The sequence below is a fragment of the Procambarus clarkii genome, chromosome 46, assembly GCF_040958095.1.
Source record: "Procambarus clarkii isolate CNS0578487 chromosome 46, FALCON_Pclarkii_2.0, whole genome shotgun sequence".
Lineage (NCBI taxonomy): Eukaryota > Metazoa > Arthropoda > Malacostraca > Decapoda > Cambaridae > Procambarus > Procambarus clarkii.
Genome location: NC_091195.1, coordinates 27,419,904 through 27,440,671, shown reverse-complemented (window position 1 = coordinate 27,440,671; position 20,768 = coordinate 27,419,904). Strand labels below are relative to the sequence as shown.

At 44.0% G+C, this 20,768-nt stretch overlaps 1 protein-coding gene and 1 long non-coding RNA gene across 3 annotated transcripts in view; one reads left to right on the top strand and one right to left on the bottom strand.

Annotated features, from left to right (window-relative positions):
• Positions 1-8,727, top strand: part of Tnpo-SR (transportin 3) — a 72,495-nt gene extending 63,768 nt beyond the window's left edge. For both annotated transcript variants that reach the window (XM_069301858.1, XM_069301856.1), the window contains 7 exons: positions 1,445-1,672; positions 2,352-2,486; positions 2,770-2,910; positions 3,752-3,963; positions 5,753-5,846; positions 6,243-6,452; positions 6,825-8,727. In XM_069301858.1, coding sequence (XP_069157959.1) covers positions 1,445-1,672; positions 2,352-2,486; positions 2,770-2,910; positions 3,752-3,963; positions 5,753-5,846; positions 6,243-6,452; positions 6,825-7,019 — 1,215 coding nt within the window. In that variant the 3' untranslated portion in view covers positions 7,020-8,727. The remainder of the gene's footprint in view (positions 1-1,444; positions 1,673-2,351; positions 2,487-2,769; positions 2,911-3,751; positions 3,964-5,752; positions 5,847-6,242; positions 6,453-6,824) is intronic.
• Positions 8,728-13,447: 4,720 nt separating this feature from the next.
• LOC123770567 (uncharacterized) lies at positions 13,448-18,519 on the bottom strand. Its single transcript, XR_006774363.2, has 4 exons — positions 16,955-18,519; positions 16,427-16,592; positions 15,052-16,288; positions 13,448-14,840 (listed from the first exon to the last, which is right to left on the bottom strand). It is a non-coding gene; the product is annotated as an uncharacterized lncRNA (long non-coding RNA).
• Between the last annotated feature and the right edge of the window lie 2,249 nt (positions 18,520-20,768).

The following is a 20,768-nucleotide window of genomic DNA, read 5'->3' as shown; positions in this document are numbered from 1 at the left end:
GTTGTTGTGTTGCTGCGGCTAAGTGCCTTACTCTGTGTGCTGTGGCCACACGGGGCCAGTTGTTGTGTTGGTGCGGCTAAGTGCCTTACTGTGTGCTGTGGCCACACGGGGCCAGTTGTTGTGTTGCTGCGGCTAAGTGCCTTACTGTGTGCTGTGGCCACACGGGGCCAGTTGTTGTGTTGGTGCGGCTAAGTGCCTTACTGTGTGCTGTGGCCACACGGGGCCAGTTGTTGTGTTGCTGCGGCTAAGTGCCTTACTCTGTGCTGTGGCCACACGGGGCCAGTTGTTGTGTTGGTGCGGCTAAGTGCCTTACTGTGTGCTGTGGCCACACGGGGCCAGTTGTTGTGTTGCTGCGGCTAAGTGCCTTACTCTGTGCTGTGGCCACACGGGGCCAGTTGTTGTGTTGCTGCGGCTAAGTGCCTTACTCTGTGCTGTGGCCACACGGGGCCAGTTGTTGTGTTGCTGCGGCTAAGTGCCTTACTGTGTGCTGTGGCCACACGGGGCCAGTTGTTGTGTTGCTGCGGCTAAGTGCCTTACTGTGTGCTGTGGCCACACGGGGCCAGTTGTTGTGTTGGTGCGGCTAAGTGCCTTACTGTGTGCTGTGGCCACACGGGGCCAGTTGTTGTGTTGGTGCGGCTAAGTGCCTTACTGTGTGCTGTGGCCACACGGGGCCAGTTGTTGTGTTGCTGCGGCTAAGTGCCTTACTGTGTGCTGTGGCCACACGGGGCCAGTTGTTGTGTTGCTGCGGCTAAGTGCCTTACTCTGTGCTGTGGCAGTACTGTGTGTGTGTGTGTGTGTATATATATATATAAATTAGTATATATATTCCTACTTGAATTTCTAAACTTTTAACCACATTAATAGAAGGTTAATTTTTAAGGGGATTTTAGAAGTATGGAAAGTTTTAATATTTGTAGGCCTAATGTGTCGATTGTTCATTGCTAGTTGAGTAAGTTTATTTCATTGTATTGCTTGGTTTAATTGGCTTTATATACAAAATATATATATGTAGTATAACTTTCATTTCATGACTGGCTGTTTTCAAAAAAGTTGAAAAGTAAATATTGGTGGTTTGATGAATGTAGGGTCTTGCAGACGATGAGTCGCAATACCATAGCTGAAGATATGATGACTTGACCCCACACCAGAAGATGGGGAGACGACGACGTCTCTGTCCATCCTGGACCATTATCAGTCGACTTGATTTTTGAGATATATACAAGAGTTGTTACATTCTTGTACAGCCACTAGTACGCATAGCGTTTCGGGCAGGTCCCTGGAATACGATCCCCCGCCGTGAAGAATCGTTGTTACAACCAAGTACACATTTTACTGTTGAGTAATGGTCCAGGACGAACGGAAATGTGGTGGTCTCGTCGTGTTGTGGTGTGTGGCTTAGTGTTGCTGTAGTGAGTGGTATAGTATGATAGTGTTGTGTTTGCAGGCCTTGGATGCTGTGTGCCAGAGCTGCCGCGACCACATTGAGCAGCACTTTGACGGACTGATGCACATCATTGCGTCCCTCGACTCGTTCAGCATCAGCAACGAGGCTGTGGTTGGCCTCCTGAAAGGCGTTTCGTCAATTCTTGGAAGGTTTCCAAAAGAAAGAATTAAGGAAGACATGAAAAAGTTGTGTTTAGTTCAAGTTTCTCATTTACAGAAGTTGATAGAGGTTAGTATTTAATGCTTTATTAATTATATTGCTACAGCATTACACTTAAGTGTCTTATTCTAGAGTTAGTTATTCTTGCATTGTTTTGGGACATTCGAAAACATATTTTTATTTTAGGTTTCAGCAATTCAAAGAAATTAGTGAAATTGTAAAAAAGCCATATGTGGCCATTTTTAGCACCTCCCAATAAACAAATTTTGTTAAGTATATAAATTTTGTTAACAATGTTGGATAAATTTCTTATTTTTATCATATGTTTTCCTCTAATGTTGTCCACATTTTGTCACATGTTACGTTTCAATGCTTCTTGACCAGCGCTTCTCGAACTTTTTTTTTTTTTTTTTTTTTTTTTTTTTTTTTTTTTTCCTTAAACCCTTGAAATAATTATCATGTCTCAAAAAAAAAAAACACAATTAAAAACAATTATATAATGTATGCATTTATTAATGACAAATTATCAACCATATCTGTAAATGCAACAAATTAACATTGTCAGTGTTCGCGCAGCTCCCTAGGGTTCCAGGGCACCCCAGTTAAGAAACACTGATGAAGACAAATAGTGTGGAGAGGATAGGATGTTATGACACGTTTTGTTTGTCTCCGTATGTAGATGACTGCTGGCTTTTTATCTGAGAATTTATGGTTTATTTCTGCTCTCTGACGTGTGTTTAATTTGCAGGAAAACATACCAATCGAAAAGAACTCTAAAACTGATCCAGTGGTATGGTTGGATCGGCTGGCTGCTATATTCAGAAATGTTAATCCAATTGTCCAAAATGGTGAACGACATCCTTGCCAGGAAGTGGTTATGGAGGTAGGTCGTTTTGAGTTTTCGAAGATTGAATAAAATGAATAAAACTATATACATGGGGTACTTAAAAAAACCAACCTCCCTCTCATACACGTGAGAAAAGTGAGCAACTTAACTCTCATTTCAAGTTTGTGCATTAAGTCAGTTTTCAGCCATGTTATTCTTTGTATATACCTATGTCAGCATTGTTTTATGTTAAAATTGTTGGTGTTGTGTCTGCATTACGTGTGCATCTCGTTGCTATAATGACCGTGCCCCTGTGTGCTAATTGGGAGGTTGTCTGCAGGTGTGGCCTACTCTTTCACTGACGTTCCAGAGGTATAGTTCAGATTTACGGGTAATGGAACATTGCTGTCGGTGTTTGCGGTTTGCAGTCCGCTGTGTTCATCAGCACTCTGCACCACTTCTATCCCCTCTTGTGGAACAGGTAAGGAAAATCCTCCACCTATAGTACCGGAATATATTGTACCTCTCAATCATTTCCGGTCTTGGTGCACATAAGCAGTTACTTTAAATTGACTAGACCACACACAAGAAGGTGAACGGACGACGACGTTTCAGTCCGTCCTGGACCATTCTCAAGTCGATGTTGTGACACGTTTCTCAATCGACTTGAGAATGGTCCAGGATGGACCGAAACGTCGTCATCCTTTCACCTTCTAGTGAGTGGTCTGGTCAACATACTCTAGCCACGTTATTGACTCATCGCCTGCAGTTATTTTAAACAAAATGGATTTTAGTGGTTTATTATACATTTATTAAAAGTGACTTGCAAGTGGTTTTGTAGGGGCAATATACACGATCTTAAGCATGTATGTACAATTTGTTGTAATATTTGTATATTTTGGTAGCAGTCTTTCTTGTAAACATATGTTGTTGAATATGACCAAAAAGGTAAGATTTTTCTTACTGTTTCCAATAAAATTGGAATTTTGGAGAGTTGATATTTCAATTACCCTCAACAATGAAGAAAAACGTAAGAAATGTTGAGAAGATTTGTTAGAATAATAATCTTACCCTTTCGGTCATATTCAACAAGAATATGTTGTATATATGTTGGTGGTGTACCAAAAACATTTAGTCTGCTGCAAAATATAGTACCTTCATATGACTGAACTGTTTCTGGTCTTCAGATAAATAGAATTTGATGATTCCAGATATTGTATGTACACTTTGTTTGTCAGATTATTGTATGTACATTTTGTTTGTCAGATTATTGTATGTACATTTTGTTTGTCAGATTATTGTATGTACATTTTGTTTGTCAGATTGTTGGCTTATATGCTGCACATGGCCACAGTTGTTTCCTGTACCTGGGCAGCATTCTGGTTGACGAATATGCCAGCGAGGTTGGATGTGTGACGGGTCTTTTGGCCATGTTGGAAGCTTTTACGCAACCAACCTTCCTGCTCCTCACGCAGCCCAATGGCTTCAGAGATCATCCCGATACTGTCGACGACTGGTTCAGATTGTGCGCCAGGTAAGGTTACTCGTTTGTTTTAAAATTTATTGAACGATTTGCAGGTGTCGTCTTATGTGGCAAATGTGCGCGAGGCTTTATGGTTGCATTTGGTAGTCAAAATTATATTCTTGAAATGCAGCTTGTATGTGTGGTATTCCTCTACATGACCCTTAGTGTGCAGAAGGACAGGGCACATTGCAAGTTAGGTAAGTTGACCAGACTGCACACTAGAAGTTGAAGGGACGACGACGTTTTGGTCCGTCTTGGACCATTCTCAAGTCGACCATCGACTTGAGAATGGTCCAGGACGGACCGAAACGTCGTCGTCCCTTCACCTTCTAGTGTGTGGTCTCGTCAACATACTTCAGCCACGTTATTGTGACTCAACGCCTGCTAGTTAGATAATTTCAATGTTGCGGTTGTTTGTATTGCTTCGCTAATTTTGGCGGCCTGTGCTGGCCATGATAATTACAATTAATGTTCTCTGTAATATATATATAATACTGACCCATCTTAGCCCCACTTTTTCGCTCCCTGTTCTCTATTTTCTCGGCATTTCTTGCCACCGTCTGCTTCCCTCGGTCCCAGTCAAATCTACCCCATTTTCTTCCCCCTCTAGCATGTGCTAAGTCAGTCCATCTGATGTGATCTACAGGTTATGCACGTGAAGTAAACAAATTAATTGAACTGTTCCTTCAGTTCTAAGAAAAAATGCATCCCTTGGAATGTTTTAATGTTTGGAATGTGTTTAAATTTTAAGTGTTGAATAATTTTGAGAAGTATACTTTGAATACGGGAATTAGGGGAACTATTTTAATGAAAAGGTTGTATATATGTCATCAGTGGATTGTCATGTGTGTGTGTGTGTGTGTAGTACATTTTGTTCATAAACAAGCAACGTCTGATAAATGAAAAGTATATTTTGTGGCGTGTGTAAATTTGTGGTTGCAAATAGGACCACTGACCCCCCCCCCCCCCTGCTTACAAGCTTCTAAGTTATAATGAAGCAGGACTTTGTTTAACTAGTTTAAAACATAAGTGCCCATAAGTGCCCAATACCTGATCAACCAGGCTGTGACTCATACGTCAGGCTGCGAGCAGCCGCGTCTAACAGCCTGGTTGATCAGTCCAGCAACCAGGAGGCCTGGTCGACGACCGGGCCGCGGGGACACTAAGCCCCGGAAGCACCTCAAGGTAGCCTCAAGGTAGCCCAGTTACTAACATGCTTAATTTAGACCGTTATAAGCGCCTAAACTCTCCAATTTACAACTCGGTGCGTCAAAACAGTTGACCAATTATGAACCTGATGAAGATTGTTGAATATCTTACAACAACAACAACAACAAAATTAAGATATGAAGTTGGTCTTTAAAGACATAAATTTGCTTAGCTGCTGCTGCTGCTGTTAAAGATTTGCTACCTGGAACTACAGGTTCCAAGTAGCACGGGCTATGGTGAGCCCGTGTTGTTGAATCTTCTATCTGCTTAGCTGATAGAAGCAGTAGCCATAAAACATGCAAATGGTAGTTAGTACTAAATAAATCTACAGCTTATTAAATTGAATAGTAATACTGTAGTACAACTTGGTAATTGTCGAGGATAGACCAGAACCGTCACTTTGCTTTCTCTTTCATGCATGTGTATGGGGGGGGGGGGAAGGCATGTAATTATCAGCCATGTTATTGTGAGTTATTCTCTGCATAATATTAATAATCTTTCATTCAATATTTTGTCACATTTTTGAGTGAATGTTTGTAATATATTAGTGACAAACGGACTATGATGAATGATTAATATGGCTTTGCAGATTCCTTCAGCGAGCACCAGTTGCTTTCCTTCAGTGTTCAGCCTTAAACACGATCCTTGAGTGTGGACTTCAGGCGTGCATGTTGGACCATAAGGTGAGTGTATCCTTCTGAATTTGTTCTATCTCGTCTGGGAGTCAATATTACCTTGAAATTATTCAAGTAGCTTACTAGGATTTAGCTGTGAAATTATTGTAGCGTAGTATTTTATGAACTAACTGTGGAGCTGTTTTAGTGACTGACTGTTTTATGAACTAACTGTGGAGCTGTTTTAGTGACTGACTGTTTTATGAACTAACTGTGGAGCTGTTTTAGTGACTGACTGTTTTATGAACTAACTGTGGAGCTGTTTTAGTGACTGACTGTTTTATGAACTAACTGTGGAGCTGTTTTAGTGACTGACTGTTTTATGAACTAACTGTGGAGCTGTTTTAGTGACTGTGCCGGGGGATTTGTTTGTGTTAAATTGTATTTTATTTTTTTTGATCTTAGGAAGCAAATGCAGCCGTACTCAAGTTCTTTCAAGATTTAGTGGAGGCAGGGCGTAAACACGATGACCGACCCGATTTTGAAACTCGGCACACGTTGGTCGTTAATATTTTTAATACTCACGGCGAGAATTTAGTGAGCAACCTGGTCACTGCCGCCGTCTTTATTCTCCCTCAGTACATGCATCACGATGTTGCCGAAACTTTCTTCCAGGTCAGTTTGGTTAGACTTGTTATTGAAGTATCCCACACACACACACACACACACACACACACACACACACACACACACACACACGTGTGAAGTTGGCAACATTTGGCCGTCTTGCACTTGACCCTCGGTCACCTTCATTTTGCATGTGTGGGGTCGGGTTACTGGTTTTGAGGCACTTTATTGTGACGTATTCTTAACGCGTCTTATCAAGTTCCTTTATTGTTTGTTAATTATGTTTTACTGTATATTAACTCTTGTTCTTTGCCTTTAGTAATAAATGTGATGATTTAAACTAGTGGTAAAAGGCAAGACGGTATTTTCCTCGGCGGTGTCAAAATGCATCTCTAATACATTTTCTGCTTTCTCCCTCAGATTATGCAATTTGACCGTCCAAAGTTTTGTCTGTGGTTAGAGGCGAAGTTAAAGGTGTTGCCAACCAAGAATTCCGGGGGTGTGGAGGCAATCACTCAGACCGAGTTGGTGGAGTTCCACAAGGCTGTGACACAGGCGGAGCGCACCAAGGAAATTACTAGAGCGCTGGTAGACTTTTCAAGATTCTTCAGCTGACATGATAGACAGCATAGATGAGGGCCAGTGAGGTGGCTAACATGACGGCCTTGACACCTGTCGTGGACTAATGCAATGGACAGTGAAGTTTAGAATCACTTGTGAGGTATTTCACTATTGTTGAGAGGCTGCTAGAATGACCTCGGTGATGGAATTGCAGCGGAAAGGAATATATCCTAAAGTTGAGGATGCATCAGATGATCAAATCTGAAAAATGGTATTGGCTTCGACAGTTTTCAAATTTATATATCAAGAGATTTCTGAAGAATGAAGATATTGATTCCAGTAACCTTAGCATACTGTTATAATGACTTTAGCAAGTGCTTGGTTATCCATTATATTGAAAGTAATCCAGTGAGATATGAATTCTTTGTAAGTTTAGTACAGGACTGTCTCATTAATCTAAGCATTCATAATAGTTATGTGAAATGTGGCCGTTTTACACTTTGACATCGGTTAAATATTACTTTGGGAATTTGAGGAGGAAATTTCTTAAACATGACATCGATTGGAATGGTACATCTATAGGGCTTGGAAAAAATTAATTTTTGACATAAGTGAACTTGGGAGACAGTTTAATGTTGTCATAAATTTGCAATCAAGTATAATTCATGTTTAACTTGTAAAAAATGTAGATTTGATTTTATAATTTTATTTTCTGTATGGTTATGAAAAAGAGCTGTTGCTTGTCTATGGACTTTGAAGAGGCATCTGCTGAATTCCAAATAATGGCATTGCTTCTTTCTTGTGATAACTTGACACGCAGAACATTTCTGTGTGGTTGAAGGACAAAATTGTGCCTAGTACTTTGGCATTGTGCAATGCTCGTGTGTTAATAGTTGTGTGAACGACAAACATTAATGAGGTGTGGGAATGCGGTGCATGTATCTGTGACTGTGCTTCTCGTCTCATGCCACGTAGTGCGTGGCTTGGGCTTTAGAATTTCTCCAAATTTCAGATATTCAAGAGTCAAAATTCACGTGTATGAGAAATTGTGTACACTATTTTGGTTTAGTTTAATACCCATTTTTAGTTTTGAATGTGTGGAGTGATACACCCAAACCAAATCCGTGAAGTACTTGTTGTTTGCCGTGACGGATTATGCCCGTCGTCTGGCTGATGTGTCGTGAATGCAGCTCGGATGATCCCTTGCGAGTAATGCACCGTTCCCTGTACATTGGTCACTGGTATATTACCTGGTTGAGTGTGGAGGTAAGATTATTAAATGGTTTTAAATTTTCAAAATATTGTTTATTGAAGCGTGTTTCACTGTAGAGCTCTGAAGATGCTCCACACTGTTCTAGATGATTTAATAATGAACAGTTATCTTAAAAGCAGCTTGTTGCTCAAGGACACGAATAGCTAGTGTGTCCATATTATGACAGCAGTGAGGGTCGGAGCAGCAGCACCACGAGGACCTTCTTCGTGCCAGTGAGGGTCCGAGCAGGAGCAGCACCACAAGGACCTGCTTCGTGCCCGTGAGGGTCCGAGCAGGAGCAGCACCACAAGGACCTGCTTCGTGCCCGTGAGGGTCCAGGCAGGAGTACCACAAGGACCTGCTTCGTGCCACAGTCACTGTAAATTACCGACAGTTTGTTCTGTCTCTCTTCCTCCACACACTGAGGTCTCTTCCTTTCCCATCCATATATGGCTGTAACCTGGATACAGTTTTGTTACTTCTGGTAAATACAGTCATGATTACTTTGTAGTACGTGTTTGTATTCCCTTTGTGCATGGTCAACATCTGTACTGGATTTTTAAAACATTTTAACAGTAGTGAATTTATATTGTGCATTGAGCATAGTGGTCTTAGTTGTAACATTTCTGTACTGTACATTTATTTAAAATTTAAGAAAATGTCAAGGGTAATTTTTTTTTTATTAAATTTTGTGCAATATTTTAGTCTACAGATTATTAGTTCATATTAAATAAACGATGCTTGTTCACTTCTTAGTCTTGTTTTTGAAGTAGATGCTATAGTGCAGTCATGTATCTTGAGGTGATGTCGGGGCTTTAGTGTCCCCGCGGCCCGGTCCTCGACCAGGCCTCCACCCCCAGGAAGCAGCCCATGACAGCTGACTAACACCCAGGTACCTATTTTATTGCTAGGTAACAGGGGCATAGGGTGAAAGAAACTCTGCCCATTGTTTTTCGCCGGCGCCCGGAATCGAACCCGGGACCACAGGATCACAAGTCCAGTGTGCTGTCCGCTCGGCCGACCGGCTCCATGTTACCATGTATATGTTACGAGTCATTAGCAAAATGGATACCCGTGAGAATCAATATGCTGCTCGTAATTAATGATAATTGTAATTAGAAAAACCATGAATGAAATTTACATTACTGAAAACATAATTTTTGATTAATACACAAGATAAATGGAGGAAGTTAATATATTTTAATGTTCTTCGTTGAGAAAATTATAAAGTGTATTTACGGCTTTTGGGATCTCTCGTGACAGTGCTGGATAGTCTTCCCAGCTTGGTGCCTTGTTTTGATAATGTGTAAGCACTGAACATACAACTTAACGTTGTATAAAACACTGAAAAAGTGTGCAGCTAAAACAGGCTTAGTCTTGTCCAACCGCAGACCCCCTCCCTTTCCAGGTCATTGTCGTCGTGAGGGGACACCAAGGGGACACCTGTTAGGATCTCCAAAAATGCCCAGTTAAATGCCAGTATTGGTACTGTTATCCTCCCGCACCATGTTACAACTGGTGTTAGGGACCTGAAAGACTGTCATGAGGATATTAAACATATCCTTGAAGTCCAATGCCATTCTGTCCTCCAGGTTGATACATTTACCCGTTCCCATTGTGGTCGTCATCAGCCCCTTCGAGTTGTGAAGATCACATTTGATAGCAAGACTGTTCTGAGTACATTCCTTCTAGATTTTGCAATAAGTGCTGGAAATTTCAGCATGGTGCCCTCAAATGCACAAGTGCAATGTGTGTATGCCCCTTGTGTGGAGACTCAGGGTCACTAAGACGGAGTGCTCTTCTTCTAAGGCTCACTGCATCAATAGTGGCGGTGCCCCACCTTACCTTCTCCCGCGTGTGTGTGCGCATTACAAATTTGAGGAAACCATGCTCAATTTGAAGCACTGCGATCGTCTTCCCGAGGCAAGTCGCCAAGTCTGTCATCTCCCCTCTTTCGCTAGCATGTCTTATGCTTGTGTGCTGTGTTCTACCTCTCCTCGCCCTTCCCTCCTTTCTCAGTCTCGCAACAGTTTCCGGGTCTTGGACCCGGACACCACCTCACCCGCTCCTTTACGTTCTGAACCAGAAGGTACTTTTGGTTCTTCGTCTGGTGTTTCCTTCCTTCTCAGTCTGCTCCCGTCTCTTATGTCCTCTTTTTCTCCCCCCCCCCTCCCCCCCAGTCCTCCTTCCCAGCCCTCCCCTTTGTCTTGGCTCTCCATGCCGCTTGTCTGTCCAGGTTATTGTCCATCATCCTTTCAGCAATCTTTGTGTTAATCGCTCTCGTTCTTCTTCTCCTGTTAAGACTAAGGCAGCTGTCGCCCAGTACGTTGTTGCTGGCACAAGTCTCTCTAAGACAGAAACATAAGCCTGGCTCCTCTCGTCTTCCTCCTCGGCAGGTAAGAAGGCATCGCTTTCTTCCTTGCCTTCCGACTCCGATTTTATCCCTGTATCCCCTCCCATTTTGGTGGTTGAGCCGTCCTGTCGCAGCTATGGAGGTTTCCTTGGTCCTCTATATTCTCTTGGTGAGGTGCACTTCCCTGTTTGTCCCCCCTTTCCCTGACCCCCTTGACTGCCTCTCTCCAATGCCCCTCCCACTCCGGACGTCTGCTGCTGGTCCGTCCTCTCACTTCCTTGACTCCATCGTCCCTGCTAGATTTACCTAACCCCGACTTCACTGATCCTGATCCTACCTAGTATACCGTGTTCTTTGCCTTTGTTTCTTTCTTGTTCTTAGTTTCTGTTCTCTCTTTTTGACAATGTCTATTATTCAATGGAATATTCAAGGATTATATGCTAACTTCCACGTACACCAACTTCTGATAACACGGTTTTCACTGCTTTGTGTCTTTCTCCAGGAGCCGGTGCTTGGCGCTCGTCCTGATCACTTCCGTGGTTACAGTATTCCTTTCTCCCCCCCCCCCTCCCTCCCCAGCTTTTACTGGGGCCCATAACTCTACTGTTATTTTGATTTTTACTGATTTTCCCTCGTGTCCCGTACTTTTTTCATCGCCTATCTCCAATGGTTCTGCTGCCTGTGTTTTTATGAGTAAATGGTATACGATCTGTTCCATTTATCTCCCCACAAATGTCCCACTTTCTCTCCCTGATCTTAAGCACCTGTTGGACTCCTTATCAGAGCCTGTGCTCTTTTTGGGTGATTTCAACTGTCGGCACACCCTCTGGGGTGATGCTCCGACAAACACCCGAGGCCGCCGCCTTGAACCTTTTGTCCTCTTCTGAATTCTGGTGAAGCCACTCATGTGGACTGCAGCACTCGCACCCTCTCCTGTCTTGATCTTTCTCTCTGCTCGTCTTCTCTTTACTTTGATTTCACATGGCGGGTTCTTGATGACCTCTATAACAGTGATCATTTCCCCAGCCTTTTTCTCTCTTCACCCTCCCCTCTGCTTCCCTAGGTGGCAGTGTGACGAGGGACTCTACTTGGGCTGTCCATTGTAAGCGTGCTCTGGAAACTGGGTTCCCACTTTTCGACTGTCAGAGGAAGACGAGAAGCAGAGCTATCTTTCCTTATTCGCAAGTCCTTTCTTGAATCATATCCCTTAGATTTTTGCCCTCACCTCCGGCTTCCCTATAACAATCCCTTCTCGTTCAGAACTTCAGTCCGCCACGGTCCTTGGCGGTTAAGTGGCAGCGGGCTCATGATATTCATCGAGATGCTTTATCTCCTTCCACGCGCGTTTCAGTATTTACTGAATCTGTATAAGCGTATCTGGGAGTTATCAGTCCCCGAGGACTGGCTCGAGGGGGGTTATTCTTCCTGTTTGGAAACCAGAGTCTCTAGGAACATCTAAAGACTTCCTTCTGCCCCATTGCTCTCACGAATTGCATCTGCAAACTCTGAGCGTATGTTCAATGTCCGTCTGATGTGATCATTAGAACACTATCACCACCTCTTCCCTTTTCAATTTGGCTTTTGCAAGTGCCGCAGCACAACTGATGTCTTGGTGAACTTTGAGATCTATATTTGTACTGCTTTTGCTGCAAAGACCTCTGTTGTTGCTGTCCTCTTTGACCTTGAAAAGGGATAAGATGCCACCTGGAGATACCATATTCTGTCCCAACTCTTCTTTTGGTCTTCGTGGTAATCTCCCTCTTCCTCCAATGCTTCCTCTAGTTGTTTATTTAGTGAGGCTTGGTACCGCACACTCTTCCTCTCTTTGGCCATACAAAAGCCATGTTCCGAGCACTACTCTTTCTGGTTGCTCTCAATGGTCTTTCCTCCCTTCCCTCCGACATCATCTCTGTTCTATGTCGATGATCTTACCCTCGGCTGTCGAAGCGATTGACTTCCTTCAACGACGGCTTCAACTTGAGATTGATGCCGTGTCGTCCTGGGCCACCAAGCATGGCTTCAAGCTCTACAACTAAAACTTGTGCTATACTTATTTTGAAGCAGGTCGTTCTTGGGGTTACCCCCCCCCCCCTCCCTCTTTTGTCGCTATATGGTCATCCCTTGTGTACAAAGATTGTTACGCTGTTGGGATTAATCTGACACTTTTTGCCCTGGTCACCCTACCTCTCCTACCTCAGAGTTGAATGCTCTCAAGGCCCTTAAGGTCTTGTCCCATACTTCTTGGAGCAGATAAGCGCACACTACATTCCTCTCGTGCTGTTTTAAACTATTATGGTTGCCCTGCTTACTAGTCTGCCTCTCCTACTCTTCGCTGTCTTGCCACTGCACCATACTGGGTCGTGTCTCAGTTCTGGTGCCTTTCCTTCGACTCCTACCACTAAGCCTGCATGTTGAAACTGCCGACCTGTCTACAGGGATCGCTACTGTTTTCGCTACCTTGCACGGTCTTTAACAACACCCTCACTCGCTTATATCATACTTTGACCTTTACCACTCCTTTGGCCCCTGTTCCCCTTCACCACTTACCTCTATCTGTACGGTTGCCTCACTTACAAGATTCTATCTTGAACACTTCACACTCCCGCTCCATTTCCATCTTCACCGATGGGTTTAAGAGTACACCGTCAGCAGACTTAATTATGTTTCCCGTCACCTGTGTGTGTGTGTCCTTCCTCCAGAGACTAGCATCTCCACGGTCGAACTTTATACTATTTTGTATGCTCTTCGTCAACTGCTGTCAATCCTCCTCTGTGGTTGTCGACTCCATGCCCTCATGGCTATTGAGTCCTTTAATCCAGTCCATGTTGTTGTTGCAATTTCTTATGAATCGGTCCTGCTCATTGTCCAAACGGCAATATCCCTTTTTCGGTCATGCATATCCATGTTGAATGTCTACTTCCAGGACGAACGCGTGTCTTGCTTCACGACCATCCCTCGCGGTCACCTGTCCCTTTAGAATTCTTGGCAATTCGGATTCCTTCAATATCCTCTTGTACACTTTTGTTCTCGTATTGACATCCTTGGTGATATTTAGTGCGGAACAACGCAGGAGACCAGCGGGAGTGGTCACGTAACTATTTCCTCGTTCCGGGGACAGTGAAAGCATCAGTTCTCGCTCCAGGGCACCTCAATATGCGGGTCACTGCCCTTCAGTGGGTGGCGACCAACAAAAGCGAGCGAGGTTAAGTAACCTACAATTCACGAGGCTGACGGTCATGTTGCCAGGCCACTTGTGGCAGCCACTCACATCTTTGCTATTTTGAATTAAAGTAGAGCTTCACCTTAAACCAATTAAAAAGCATATTCATTATTAATGTAAAAATTTTAGTTCACATAGCTTGTTCCATCTCGGTTTCAGTTAAACATTGAACATTCGTGCATCACTTGTTAATTTATTAAACATTTTGAAAAAGTACATCCCTCTAAAGTTTCCAATGAAACTATTTAATGTCATGGTAGAATGTCATGCAGAACTTCCCCCCCCCCATTATCTTCCTAACTCTAGAAATATAATTAAATCTATAAATATGCATTTATGATATGTACAAGTAACAGTTTAGAGATTTATTACTTTAGTACACTGGGTCACAATATAGAATGCAGTTCTGTGGACACATAGGCAAATGAAGTAGTTATTTAGGTGGTTAGAATGGGTTTGCATTTAAAAAAAAAAAAAAAATTTTAAAACACTGAAGAGTCTAGCCAGCGTTCAAGTTTCTTCCAGATATTCACTGCCAAACAAAAGTCATTCAGTGTAGATACCTAGCAAGGTCACTGGGAGCGAGGCCCAAAAATAGTGCCACAACCAGGTAACCCACCTACACTCTGGTCTGTAAGAGGGAGGGGGTAATGTGTACATATACCCCCCCCCCCATCCCCCTACATGGTGACTTTGAAGTCACAATTCATTAATAATTTTCCTTAACTGAAGAGTTAAGGATTTATTAATTTTTCTCTACAGAAAAAGAAGAAATTACCCTAACGACACTTAAGTCGCTACTAGCAAGATGTGTAGACACAAAGCATTAGGACACCGCCTGGATAAGGTATTCAAGATTATGAACTAGTTTAAAATTTAATATTTTACAACATCACCATTCAGGAAACCAGGCCATTTTCTGACAAAAAATACATCAAAGGCTTGTCTCGCAGATGACACTTGACGTGGTGACAGGCAATGTGGTCGTCATGTTGTTGCAGATGTTCTCAAGTACCCCAAGACTGTCCTGGGTTGCCTGGGGGTGGTCACCTGAGGATGGAAGGGCCAAGTTATCAGAACCATTATATTCCTTAAAATAAGATTTCTTAAATCTTGTGATAAAGTTAGCTTTTATAGACCTCTTTACAACAGTTTAAGCCCTTATGAGTAATCTGTACTTAAAAAATCTACCAAATACCCTGTATGTTAGGACAATTTGAGCTGTATGACTGACTAATAGAGTAAAACTAGTCATACGGACCCTGCAGCAAGAGACCAGTTGGTGCAGAACAGTATCAGGATGACCCAGGTCCCCTGCCTCACTAGTTGGTGTAGTACAGTGTACCGGGATGACCACCGCCAGGTCCTCCTGCCTCACTAGTTGGTGTAGTACAGTGTACCGGGATGACCACCGCCAGGTCCTCCTGCCTCACTAGTTGGTGTAGTACAGTGTACCGGGATGACCACCGCCAGGTCCTCCTGCCTCACTAGTTGGTGTAGTACAGTGTACCGGGATGACCACTGCCAGGTCCTCCTGCCTCACTAGTTGGTGTAGTACAGTGTACCGGGATGACCACCGCCAGGTCCTCCTGCCTCACTAGTTGGTGTAGGACAGTGTACCGGGATGACCACCGCCAGGTCCTCCTGCCTCACTAGTTGGTGTAGTACAGTGTACCGGGATGACCACCTCCAGGTCCTCCTGCCTCACTAGTTGGTGTAGTACAGTGTACCGGGATGACCACCGCCAGGTCCTCCTGCCTCACTAGTTGATGTAGTACAGTGTACCGGGATGACCACCGCCAGGTCCTCCTGCCTCACTAGTTGTAGTACAGTGTACCGGGATGACCACCGCCAGGTCCTCCTGCCTCACTAGTTGGTGTAGTACAGTGTACCACCTCCAGGTCCTCCTGCCTCACTAGTTGGTGTAGTACAGTGTACCGGGATGACCACCGCCAGGTCCTCCTGCCTCACTAGTTGGTGTAGTACAGTGTACCGGGATGACCACCTCCAGGTCCTCCTGCCTCACTAGTTGGTGTAGTACAGTGTACCGGGATGACCACCGCCAGGTCCTCCTGCCTCACTAGTTGGTGTAGTACAGTGTACCGGGATGACCACCGCTAGGTCCTCCTGCCTCACTAGTTGGTGTAGTACAGTGTACCGGGATGACCACCGCCAGGTCGTCCTGCCTCACTAGTTGGTGTAGTACAGTGTACCGGGATGACCACCGCCAGGTCCTCCTGCCTCACTAGTTGGTGTAGTACAGTGTACCGGGATGACCACCGCTAGGTCCTCCTGCCTCACTAGTTGGTGTAGTACAGTGTACCGGGATGACCACCGCCAGGTCCTCCTGCCTCACTAGTTGGTGTAGTACAGTGTACCGGGATGACCACCTCCAGGTCCTCCTGCCTCACTAGTTGGTGTAGTACAGTGTACCGGGATGACCACCTCCAGGTCCTCCTGCCTCACTAGTTGCCACTTGTCCACGTCAACTATTCCACCTAACAAAACAAATATGTAGTTTCAGAACAATTTGGCCATTTAGTAAATCTTAGTCCAGCAGAAGGACCATATTTAAAGTTTAATGCACATTTTAATGATTTATTACAATGCTAAACATTAATAACAAGTAAACTCACTTTTGACGATAATGCCGTTTGTGAAGTCTTCCTTATTGTTGTCTTGGATACCAACTAGCTGGAAGTCTCTGCCAAGACTAGCAGTAAGAGTTTGCTTGTTCCCAGCTGTAGTCTTCAGTATTCACACACTGAGAAATTGTAGTTCTTACCAGCCATCTTCACGTGTCTGAAAAAGTTGAAAATTAAATTAATCTAAATTAACTAAAAAGGGAACAAAATAAGAGCCTTGTTGAGGATTCTAACCTGCATGTTGGGTACACCAAGCACATTACTAGTTTAATCTAGGGGATTTAGAGTGTTTAACAAAATCAAACTGGAACATTTTACCTACTACATTACCAGGTCTTCCACAGGATGGAGTGTCAAGTTTGCTGTGGTCTTTAAGGCTGGAAGACTTAAGCTGGGGTACCTTAAATACAGGAAGGGGTTGGAAGGACAATGGTGCCACTTGAGTGAACTGTTTGATATAAAATGGAACTGGAAAGAGTTTGAAACCGGTTAGTATCTTTAGAAGTGTGGAGACTTTACCTGAAGGTAGACTTTTGGGAAGGCAGAGGCGAGGCAAAAACTGGTGCAGCCAATTGCAAGCGTCTCCTGCCTTGCATTATTGAAGGTGTGGATATTTTGTTTTCTTCAAAGTTTCTTGACCTTGTGCTTAATTGTCTTTAAGAGTCTGGTTTGCTTGATACCATGTATCGACAGCAAACTTTTCAATTAACTCCGTGACCAAAGTTTTAAGTATTGGCCAGAGGGTGTCCATTTGCGCGGGAGCACCACCACTACTGCGCTGGTTTGGGGCCCCGTTTACTCTTTGGCACTTAGGAGTGGAAACCGACACTCATGCCTTCCCCCCGACCAGTACCTCCCCGAGGTACTGGTTGATCAGTCCAGCAACCAGGAGGCCTGGTCGACGACCGGGCCGCGGGGACACTAAGACCCGGAAGCACTTCAAGGTAACCTCAAGGTAACCCCCCTCCCCAAGTGTGCTTACTGGTTGCAATGGGCGGGCAACTACGCTCAACTATTTTCTTGTGGCTCCCCCAGCCATCCGTCTGTCCTGGACGGAGGCCCTCACACCCTTCACCATGGGCCTCCTCAACCTGGTTTAGTCTTGGTACACTTCACGCTGTTTGCAGGCAGGGCAGCTGGTATGTTTTGGCTGGGGCTTCGGCTCTGCTAAAGACGTGGGGAGGGGGGCCGGTTAGTTTGAAAAATTAAAAAAAATCAAATGTTTATTCAGGTAAAGTATATACATAAAAGGTGTGATACAAACATTGATGGATTTAGAGAGAGCTAGTACACACAATGCCTAAAGCCACTTATGCAAAGCGTTTCGGGCAGGAAAACATTAAGACAAACTTAATACTAATTGAGATTAAAGTATAAAATGTGTCTTGGGAAAAAATTAAAAAAAGGAGGGGGGGGAACGCTGCAGAAAACTAGCAAATATACAATTTGGTCGACAAACAGCATTGTTGAAAATAGACATGGGTTGACATTTAGGGGTGAGGTAGGTTACATTGAGTTATTAGGTAGTGTTTAGTTTTTATCTTAAACTGGTTGGGAGAGGTAGTCTAACATGATTAGGAAGGTCATTCCACATTCTGGGTCCCTCGAGTTTTAAAGCATTTCTAGTTTGGTTAAGTCGTACTCTTGGCATATCAAATAGGTATTTGTTTCTGGTGTGGTGCTCATGGGTTCTGTTACAACCTTCTAGGAAGCTTTTAAGGTCAGGATTGACATTACAGTTCAGCGTTTTATATTTATAAAATACACATGAGGGAACGTGCAGTGACATAACATATTCAGAGATTTGAGTAAGGGTACGGAGTGATGTCTGGGGCCAGTTTTGGATATTGTCCTAATAGCAGCTTTGTGTTGAGTAATTAGAGGACGTAAATGATTTTGGGTAGTAGAACCCCAAGCACAAATACCATAGTTGAGATAAGGATAGATGGAGGAATAGTGTTACCAGGGCAGGGCAAGGTACATAATATCTGATCTTAGAAAGAATGCCAAACAGTTTTTAAAACTGATATATTTAGAACATGTCCCTGGAAATTCAGCTTGTAGTCAATGAGAACGCCAAGGAATTTGCCATCTACTTTGTTACAAATTTGGGTGGTTTTTATCCTGAGATTTGATTCAGGGCATAAAGTACCAGTCGGGGCGAGTCTTAGATCAATGAGTACCCCGCTTGGACGGGTCTGATTTGCTTGTTTACCAAGGCATATTTTCGTGTCGTGGGGCTGGCTGCAGACTCCACACCTCACTGGGCGTTGGCAGCCAGCCTTGTGATGTCCACATCTGAGGGGCTCTGGGGGTGTGAGGCCTGTGTTAAAACACGCCCTAAATGCCAAGATAGGACGGATCCCAGAGAAAATTTATGCGAGGACGACTTTTCGGGTTTCCCGCTTGGTGGCCTTTACCTGCCATCTTTCTGCAGACACTACATAATTGGGAAAACTAATCCCATGGGAAAACCCATGTCTATTTTAAACAATGCTGTTTGTTGACCAACTTCTATAATGGTCTATTTCTGCCATGTCCCCCCCCCCCCCCCCCAACAATTTATACTTTACTCTCAATTACTATCAAGTTTTAGTTTAAGGGAAGTTTAAGGAAGGGAGCCAGTCGGCCGAGTGGACAGCACGCTGGTCTTGTGATCCTGTGGTCCTGGGTTCGATCCCAGGCACCGGCGAGAAACAATGGGCAGAGTTTCTTTCACCCAATGCCCGTTACCTAGCAGTAAAATAGGTACCTGGGTGTTAGTCAGCTGTCACGGGCTGCTTCCTGGGGGTGGAGGCCTGGTCGAGGACCGGGCCGCAGGGACACTGAAAGCCCCGAAATCATCTCAAGATAACCTCAAGAAGGGTCCTTGCCCTCCCCCCCCCCTCACCTTGCCCGAAACGCTGTGCGTGTTATCTGCTTTAGGTATTGTATGTACTACCTCTATAAATGCAACATCATGTTTGTAACTACATCTGTCTATGTACTCTTACCCGAATAACAATTTTGAATTCAGCTTTCCGAGACGAGCTAGGACCAGATGCCAGGGATAATGGAGGACAAGGATTTTTCGTATTTTGTCCTCTGCCTCGAGTTCTTCGCATTTTCTGTAATTTTTAAGAATTGTTACAGCGGTCTTGTCTTTGGATCTCAGAATATATTCGCCTCTGAAGTTTGGCTTTACTCTGATGTAGAGTTACGGGGGTAGTTCTTCCCCCACCCTCCAAGGTCCACTAGAGTGGTGTACGAAGACTTTCCTTCAGCACGCTGCACCTTGAACTGTGACAGTGCTGATTCAGCAACCCGTCCTCGACTCAAGTCCATTACAAGCAGCGGTCGACCCCACAGACGCATTCATAAATTTTAACATGCTGTTCATTCAAAACAGTAATTCTCAAATATAAATTAATATTATGATATATTAGCATATTGTGCATATATAGCCATAGGTTAGGTTGTTGGGTTCTGTTGGCGATTATTTGTATTTGTAGTAGGTGGGTGAAGCATTTATAGCGTTGTGGTTCGAACACAATTCGTCAGTGAAGCACTTGTTCCGGAAGTGCTCGAACGAAATGAGTTGCGAGTCGTGTGTAAACCGTTTTTCATTCATAAACGGGGTTTGGCGGGTGCATGGAATCACTTTTGGATCTTTGTTTGGAGGACGGGCTAGATTCAGTGTGGTTAGCTGTGGTGCTCATGGGTAGAGGCCCATGTTCTTGATAGGCCGATTGATTGATTAAAGATTAAGCCACCCAAGAGGTGGCACGGGCATGAATAGCCCGTAAGTGGTGGCCCTTTTGAGCCATTACCAGTATCAAAAGCTGATACTGGAGACCTGTGGAGGTGCGACTGCACCCTGCGTGACGGGAGATGTCTCCTGGACCAAATGGTGACCAAATGGACTTGATAGGCCGTCATGGAATGGTTCTTCATGTTGGTTCTGGTCACAGGACGCCTGTCGCCATCACTGTCGGAACTTGTACTGAAGAGTTCTCCTTTTGTAATTGCGAACAATGTTGGTTGTCACACAATTCAGCTGCTGGTCCAATTCTATCTGCTAAATGCCGACTGTGTAGTGATGTGGTTGCACTGAATCACTGCTGAAATTACAATTGTGGAGTGTGTGTTGTCTCATCTTTCCTTTTATAACCAGCAGGCAACCAAACCCGGCCGCTGATTGGTTGACATTCACCCTAACACTCGCCCCATTGGTTAACATTTTGCGAGTCTCAAGTGTCAATTAACAATGGCCAACAGCCACTCCTTCACTTCCCCAAATACGAACGAGTCTAATGAACCAACAATGATCTCCAGCTTGAATGTTTGAAGTTGT